Source organism: Sinocyclocheilus grahami, unplaced genomic scaffold (genome assembly GCF_001515645.1).
Source record: "Sinocyclocheilus grahami isolate Dianchi unplaced genomic scaffold, SAMN03320097.WGS_v1.1 scaffold195.1, whole genome shotgun sequence".
Classification (NCBI taxonomy): Eukaryota; Metazoa; Chordata; class Actinopteri; order Cypriniformes; family Cyprinidae; genus Sinocyclocheilus; species Sinocyclocheilus grahami.
This window is the reverse complement of record NW_015505374.1, coordinates 537968-546834: the sequence shown is the minus strand read 5'-3', so window position 1 is coordinate 546834 and position 8867 is coordinate 537968. Positions and strand designations below refer to the sequence as shown.

At 37.8% G+C, this 8867-nt stretch overlaps 1 protein-coding gene across 1 annotated transcript in view; it reads left to right on the top strand.

Annotated features, from left to right (window-relative positions):
* Positions 1 to 8867, top strand: part of unc5db (unc-5 netrin receptor Db) — a 76542-nt gene that overhangs the window by 23097 nt on the left and 44578 nt on the right. Inside the window, exons 3-4 of the mRNA XM_016285308.1 lie at positions 1727 to 1870; positions 2865 to 2968. Of these exons, the coding sequence (XP_016140794.1) occupies positions 1727 to 1870; positions 2865 to 2968 (248 nt within the window). The remainder of the gene's footprint in view (positions 1 to 1726; positions 1871 to 2864; positions 2969 to 8867) is intronic.

Here is an 8867-nt window from a genome sequence, read left to right as displayed (position 1 = left end):
ATATATATATATATATATATATATATACATACATACATACTTTGTTTTTTTAAGTCTCTTATGCTCACTAAGGCTACATTTCTTTATCAAAATGCAGTAAAAACAGTAATATTTTGAAATATTATTACAATTATAAAAAATATTTTTTAATTTATTTAAAAACATACTCTATTTCTTTAATGACAAAGCTGAATTTTCAGCAGTCATTACTCAGTCTTCAGTGTCACATGATCCTTCAGAAAACACTCAAATGTGTTGATTCTAACTTTTATTATCAATTTTGAAAACAGCTGCTTAATTTTTTTTTTTTTAAACAGTGATACATTTTTTCTCCAAGATACTTTGAGAATATAAGAAGTATTTGTTTTACATTGAAATCTTTTGTAACAATTTAAACATCAATTTAGTGTTTTTAATACTCTCTGAATACAAATATTAATTTATTTTACAACAGCAACAACAAAATCATACCTTCCCGAAACTTTCAAACAGTATTGTAGATTTTATGGAGAACTATATAATATAGTTTATGTTTATGAGTAAGAGGATATGAAACGGAACACTTTCAAACAAGAACTATCATGTTTGTTTGGGCTTTGCAGCCATCTTCCAGAGCAAAATTCAGAATACAGTGTCAGAATCAGTTCTTCTGTTTATCCCACCACAATGGGGCTCATCCTAATCTCACAAGAAAAAAAATAGTTTCAAAATGAGCTGAGCCTTCTAGAACTGATCTGTTTACATAAAATGCATGCCGTCGTTTTACCTCGGAGCCGCAATAATAATCCCTGTATAGTTACCAGGCACTTTCAGGTTTATTTGATATTTATCTGGTAAAAGCGTTCAGATATGGTTCCTGGCACTGTTGTTAGGAGACTCACGATACATGAGCAATCCAGATTACAGAGTATATGTTTGAGAGAATGTTCAAGTGGAGGAGCAAACAATCTGAATCGTTTATTATGGTTCTCAACATATTGCATATTGCTTCTAATCCTCATATTTGTATGACGTTTTTTTTTTTTTTTAAGTTTGTAAGGTAGAGATTCTAAAGAAACAGAAGATGAAACTGATTAACAGTGGAAGGCTTTACTGATGCAACAAACCTGCAAAAAGTGACTTAGGCTCACAGCAGGGAAGTCAGACATTTTGAAAATCTACATCTCTACAGTTTTAATGATCGTAGATTTGAGAGTTTGAAAGGTTAAGGTTGTGACCATCTCATCTGAAGATATTTGTCTTAAATAAAGCCTCAGGGGTAACAAGTGTTCCTGGCTCTTATGCTTTTAGGCTAATGCAACTTCAGCTAGCTATTTTCATCTTGCTAACGATCTGTGGCACAGACAACAAGGAAGGACCTCCTGGGAGAGGGAGAGAAAAAAAGGTTTTTATCAGTAATGCACTCAAAAACTTGGAGCAGAGAGACATGAAACTGGAGTTATGTAGGGCAGCTCGTGAAGGGAAACGCAACCCGAGGCCATTAAATTTTTCACTGGTCGTGGAGATTTTTTTTTTTGTAACAATGCGTAAGATATTTTTAAACTTCAGTCTCAGAATTGACTGAGCTCTGGTACCCTTTCATCCTTCTGACACCCAGTGTATATTCTTACAGTCAATTGCCATTAAGGACCCTGACTGAAGTGACCAAACACTGAAAGTCAATACTTAATGGGCATTGACCTGAAGTGAATTCAGATGTTCGTGCTTTGTGTTTCTTGCTATATAGGGCTGAAAATCCGTGAAGTGACGATCAATGTAACCAGGCAGCAGGTGGAGGATTTCCATGGTCCAGAAGACTACTGGTGCCTGTGTGTGGCCTGGAGTCACCTAGGAACCTCGAAGAGCCGTAAGGCCACAGTGAGGATAGCCTGTGAGTATGCTAGCTCAAGGGACCCCCAGTAGTCTGCAAGTGGGAAAAAAATACAAAATGTATTTTTAAGGCTGTCAAACCAAAATGAAAATACTGTATTATCAATACAGTTTTTGTAAAGACTGCTTTTGGAAATTCATTCATCATCATATTTGGGGTCATGGGCTTCAAAAATACCTATTTTTTTACTTGAACTTTTTAAAATTATCTGAACTTTTCTTTCTCTTTCAACATTTCTAAAAATGGTTTAGAAAAAAACTAAAATTGAAATGTATGAGACATGACCTACGATTGAAATACATGATATAAACACAGGTGGACTGCTGTGAGAAATCTGTTTTATGTATTTCCTTTTCTTAATTCTTTTCCTTTTCTTTCCTTAAACAGTGCACTAAATGCTTTAAATCTGAAAGTATATTAAAAGTTTGAATTAATAATATTATTGCCAAAAAAAAAAAAAAAACATTTTATAGTTTAACAGCTTGATTTTTAATTAGCATTTGCTATTATTATAATTATCATTCATTATCATTATCAAGTTATTATTAAGTTTTATTATTTTATCATTAGTATTTGTTATCAAATAACAACTTTTTTTATTCCACTTTAATGCAGGGAACATTGATTTTATCCTACCTGAAGCTGGAAGATTTTTAGACATTTTGTATTTCTTTCTTTCTTTAAATTGAAAAAATGTTCAGTGCGCAGAAGAAAAAAAAGAATCCATTTCTGTACAGGCACAGTGGGGATGAGGCAGAACTGTCCAAATGAACTGAAACCATGACACCTGCAACTCTAGCAGATGGCTGGAGCACCGTTGAGAATGCCTGCACTCTCCTGCTCTCTTGCCCTGCCTTTCCAAGGTTGCCAAAACGAAGGGCAGGGGGCATGGAGAGAGCAGGATATGGAGTAATGAAAGCGATTGGCATAGATAGGCCAAATATCGGCTCGGACTCTGCCCGCTGTGACAGCTGCCTCTTATCTTTTCAAACAGACCTCCGCAAGAACTTCGAGCAGGATCCTCAAGGGAACGAAGTGCCAATTAAAGGCATGATTGTGCTGCATTGCCGTCCCCCGGAGGGAGTGCCCATGGCAGAGGTAAGACCCGTCCTCTCAGCCTCTGACATCATTGCCACAGGGAGGATATCTGGGAAGGGCAGTGCATGCACACTGCTGACAGGAAAATAACATCAGTGCTGTGTATAACATATATACTAATTCTGTGCTTAAAGGGATAGTTCAACCTCAGTCTCATGTTGTTACAAACCTCTTTCTTTCTTCTATCTATATTATAAGGAGGCTTTTTTGGTCCATATAATGAAATTTAGTAGGGTCCAAAACAACATGGGAACATTTTGACTATATGAACAAAAAAACACAACTGAGATATTTTTCAAAGTATCTTCTTATGTGTTCCACATACAAATGAAAATCATACCGATATTTAAAAAAAAATAGTTTTGATCCATGTAATGAAGGCCAGAACATGGAACCATTTTGGCTTCTAGTGTATGGACATTTTTCAAAATATGTCTTTCTTATGTAGAACACAATGGAAGATAAGAAGGAAAGTCATACTGGTTTGGAATGACTTGAGGGTGAGTGAATTATGGCCGGATTTAATTTTTGAGTGAACTGTCCCTTTAAACAGAACTGCAACTGACTGAGCACTGACTGCTGTCATCAAATTTGATAGACTGATTTCAGTTTAATACGCATTCGCGTGCAGTCAAGGGTCAAGTAAGGGACAAAAACGACAGGTCCATATATCATAGATTATGAGCAGGCAATATATCCTTGTACATGTGTTTGTGATTATAGTAGGGTTTGGTTCTTGGCCGCCACCAATGCTTTATGAATGATTCAGTGATGAAATGGAAGGGCTCTGTCAGCGTCTGTCTCTTGGAGAGTGCGGTGGACAGAAACACAGGAAATCTGGGAAGTACTGGAAGACAAAAATCTCCCTTCAAGTACTTTGTCAACATAAATGAAGTCAGCTATAAGAGGGGCTAGTGAATAATGTAGAGTGCATACCAGCAATTGGCGATCAGGTCCATTCTAGCACACCTCTGCCATAAAAAATTTAAATCCAAGCTGTGAGAGGGAGAGTGCAAATATTTATAAGGCATAATTTTACTAGCATGCTGGATGCTGACTCTCTCTCTTGCTCTGTCTGTCCTATTAGAATGTGTTTGTGGTAGGGATGCACTGGTATCGGTATCGGGCCCGATATTGAGCTCTTGTACTCGTACTCGTTAAAATGCCCACAATACCAAATGCAGATACCACACAGCATGTGATAAGAGCAATATCCAGACAAAGAAACACTGACAACAGAACAACAGACAGCAGAATGGAGTTACTAGAGATTAAGGATGTCTACGGAGTATATGTATGCAATGAATATAATGTTAAACATTCAGTATTAACGCCTGTATAGCTGATGTGACCGAGTTGATAAGCAAAGCATGCTGAGTGAATTGAGCGCGTGGCGGCGCAGATGCGCGAGCTTGTCGAGTGAATATACCTTTCTCACAGACATCACTGGAAAGTTCGTAGTTCGGTCGGATATGTCAAAAACAAGTAAGTAAAACAATGCACAAGTTACTTAACGGTAAAGAGAGCGAGAGAGAGAGAGCAGGCACTTCTGTTATGTGATCTTTGATGTTACTCATTTAGCACAGGCATCATTTGGATTTAAACGAAATCGAAAAATTAAGACCATTTATTGGGGCATTCACTATAAACGTAATTTATTTTAAACTTTAGGCATACACGACTTTCGCTAGGCTGTGCTACTTGTCCCTCTCATTCTGCACCAGTACAAATACGTGCATGCATTGCGCATGTTTCGCTGGCTTGAGTGTTTCTGCATCATATGAGTGGCTTTGGAATATAAATCGCAGCACGTTTCAGAGGAAAAAAACGCGACTTATATTTCTGAAAATATCACAGTTAGGAGATTTATAACGAGTGATTCCCTGCATTATTATAGCAAAGTGCGTGATTACAGTACTAAGCCGCTGCAATGGAGCAGCTCTAATGCTATTAAATTAAAGTTGATGTACCATAGAGCAAAACTTGTAAAATACATTTTAATGGTCAAACCAAAAATTATTCAGAGACCATAATTTTTGTATATTTTTTACTAGTGGGTGCAGGACACTATAGTTCATTTATGTAGGTGAGGATAGCAAAATAAAGTAAACTGTGACAAATTATACCCCAAAATTCTTCATACAGTGGACTACCAGTAAAACCAGTTATCTAACATTATCAAGCTGAATTTGTTCTGACACAGTTTAACTCTGAGTTCTTGTCATATTTTATTACAATTTTCTAAACTATAGCGAATAACCTGTGATAATGTGAGAAATGTTGAAGGTGTCTGAATACATTTTGGTTTGACTGTACCTATTTGATAAACGAAGTTAACCAACTAACATTATGCATACTCTTTTGGTTTCTGTACCCAATATTTTAAAAATGTACAAATGCAATAAAAATATCGGTATCGGTAAGTAATAAAAATAAAAGTATCGTATCGGGCGAGTACTGGAAAAAGTGGTATCGGTGCATCCCTAGTTTGTGGTTTTTAACGGTCATAAACACCCCCTCTGAGAAATGCTCTGTAAGATTTCTGTGGTTGCAAAGCTAATGAGACTCACGTCTTTCTAGATACAGTCAGTTTTTCATCATTGTTGGATAATTAACAAGCCTGACCTCTGTTTTAATGAGTAAGCATATACCATCATGTTTTGGAATAAATGCTAATTTAATTTAATTAATTTACATGCGTTCTTATTGAGCTGCTCTCTTATACAACAAAAGTATATGATGTTTTATACAGCCCAGCTCCAAAACAGACAAAAAGCACTATAAAAGTGATCAACATGATGTGTGTACTATATTCTAAGTGTTTTGTACTATGTTCTGTTCATGTGATAGCTATTGTATGACTTAAAAAGACATATAGCAGTAGTAATATATAGAAGTAATAGAGCACACAAATCATGCGTCTCACCCTCATGTGTCATGGTTTTTTATCCAGCCTGATACATAAAATAATAGTATGAAAAATCATACTTGTTCGGAATTGAACAGTTGATCGAACCTTCAAACAAAATGATGCATCATGCTTTTATGGCTTATATAGTATGTTATGTGGAGCTCATACTCTTGTAGTAAAAAAAAAAAAACTCAGAGGCCCAAGACATGATGTGTGTACTATATTCTAAGTGTTTTGTACTATGTTCTGTTCATGTGATAGCTTAATGTATCTTAAGTTTCTTCATACAAAGCTATTGTATGACTTAAAAAGACATATAGCAGTAGTAATATATAGAAGTAATAGAGCACACAAATCATGCGTCTCACCCTCATGTGTCATGGTTTTTTATCCAGCCTGATACATAAAATAATAGTATGAAAAATCATACTTGTTGGGAATTGAACAGTTGATCGAACCTTCAAACAAAATGATGCATCATGCTTTTATGGCTTATATAGTATGTTATGTGGAGCTCATACTCTTGTAGTAAAAAAAAAAAAACTCAGAGGCCCAAACTGAGCAAAAATCTGCAATTTGGTGCAGTTGCTAATATTATGTAAGAAAGAAAATATAATCGGGTAAGAATTACATGGAATTACATAAATGGTAATAACTTTAATTTAGGGGGAATCTATTCCCTTAAAAGTGTGTGTTGTCCTTTCGAAAATTAGCAGTATTGATATGTTGAATCTAAATGGTGAATTATACAGTGACATGATACTGTGTCTACGCAGGGGGGCTTCTCAGCACAACTAAAAAAAAAAAACTTTTAGAAACTGACCTTTTAGAAAAAGAACAAGTTTCCTGTTTTAGAGCGAAAATGAAAATGTAAACGAGTTTCCCCAGAGAGCCTCTCAAGTCTCTGCATAGTTGGTCTAAACTGAGTTATCATAAAAATCTTTTTAATGAGATTATGCACTCTGATTTATGCTACTGAGCCATAGTCTTCATTTGGAGAGAGATTTTGCTCCCAAAACTTTCTGTGAAATATATTCACCTTCCCTTTTACTGGGTTTTCTTTTCTAGCTATTGACTTGGAAAGCTTTAAGAGGAAAGAAAGATAACAAATAAAATCTCTTCAGTATCTTATTTGTGTAAATGGAGATTTAAATCTCCTTCTTCACATGGATCTCTTCATCTAAAGGTTTATATGGACTCTTAAAATGTCTTAGGCTGTGCTTAGATTTGTCAAACACCAGCCTTTGCAGTCAAAAGCCAAATATTTCGTCATGAGCTCAAATCAAATTCAGCCAAGGCCAAATGATCTGAGCTGATACATTGTTATAGCTCTATGCCCTTACTGCATGACAATCATCGTCTAAATTTTTTAATTTTTAGTTGAAACTTGAATTAAATGGTTTCCTTAGCTTAAATTTACTTCTTTTCTAATTACTTTTAATATGCATCAGGAGATTATCCATTCAAAAAGCAATAGCTCAGTGCTCACTTCATGTGTTGAAATGAAAGAATGGTAATGTGGTTGTGTATTCAGGAGAGGAGAGGATGAAAGAGACAACCCTGTGCTTTATGCTTTTGTTTGCCTTTACTTCTGCTTGATAGACCAACACCATAATAGTCATAGAAGTGTTTGCCTTTTTCCCTCTGTGTGTTTGCCAGGTATGGGGTTAATTCCTTGTGTGTGTGTGTGTGTGTGTGTGTGTGTTTGTTTTTTTCTTTCTTTTTTATTTTAGGATTGTTATTTGAATTCATAGCATGTCAAGGGATATTAATGCTCTAGAATTGGGAATTAAATGGAATTCTAACTTTTGAAACTGAGTTGATGAGAATAAGAAAACAATGAGTCAGAATTAATTTGTGGATTGAGGCTGTGGGGAGTAATACATGGCTTGGATTACAGGGATCACTTGACTTGCCCACTGATATTTCTTTTCATTACAAAATGGTCAGTCTATACTGCATAATATTGCAGATACAATTGCTGAGTGACGAGTGTCACGCCCCTGGACTCTTTGTGTTTTGTTTTCCCTCCCCAGGTGTACTGTGTTCCCTTTAATTAGTCATTCCTTGCACCTGTGTTTTCCCAATCACCCAGTGTTTAAAAGACCCAGTCCTTTCAGTTAGTGTTTGTCGGTCCCCAAACGTCATTCCTTGTGTTCCAGTGTCTCCTACGGTCCCCGTGTGATCATTAAAGACTGTGAATTGAAGTTATCTCCGTGTTTCCTTGCTCCTTGCCTCTCGAGAAGTGTGACAAAAGGACCGACCAAAACAGTAACTTCTGTGTTTTCACCTCTGTTTGTTTTCCGTTGTTTTCTCAGTGTTTTTCTTTCTGTTGTGTCCCCATGGATCCCTTCACTCGCCCCGAATTCCTCCTCCTCCTGCTGGAGCAGGGAGACAAAGCTCTGGAGGACCATACCAAACTGTTCCTGTTGGTCGCGAACATCACCAGCTATCTGGACGTCGCGCTCTGCACTTTCTATGATGCAAGCCTGAACGCCGAGTGCAGAGCGCTGTCGTTTGAAGATGGTCCTCGGGAGGAATTCGCCGCCTTCGTGGAGTGGACTCTGGCGAGAAATGGGTCGCTACTCACCATCTGCCCCCGTGGAGGATCTCGCTGGATCCACTCCGGACCCAGAGCCCAGCCCACCATCTCCCCGCGGTACGGAGCATCAGCCTGAGCCCACCGATGACGGAGAGCCATTTCCTGCCGCGAGCCAGAGCGAAGCCAAGCTACTGAGCAGAGGATCGCCTCTGAAGTTGAGCCCAATCTGTCAGACCAGGTACGAGAGCCGGCGACAGTGCCCACCACGAGGGAGCAAGCCATGGACGGTGTGAGCACGGAGAGAAGCTCCGCCCCCTGCATCATGGCTGAGGGTGAGCGGACTATTGCGGGACATAAGTGCCAAAACAAAGAGGGGAGGGATCCAGCCTCCGAATCAAGCTCAGAGCGTCCTCCAGTGCCCGCTCCTAGAAAGCGCCCTCCAGTGC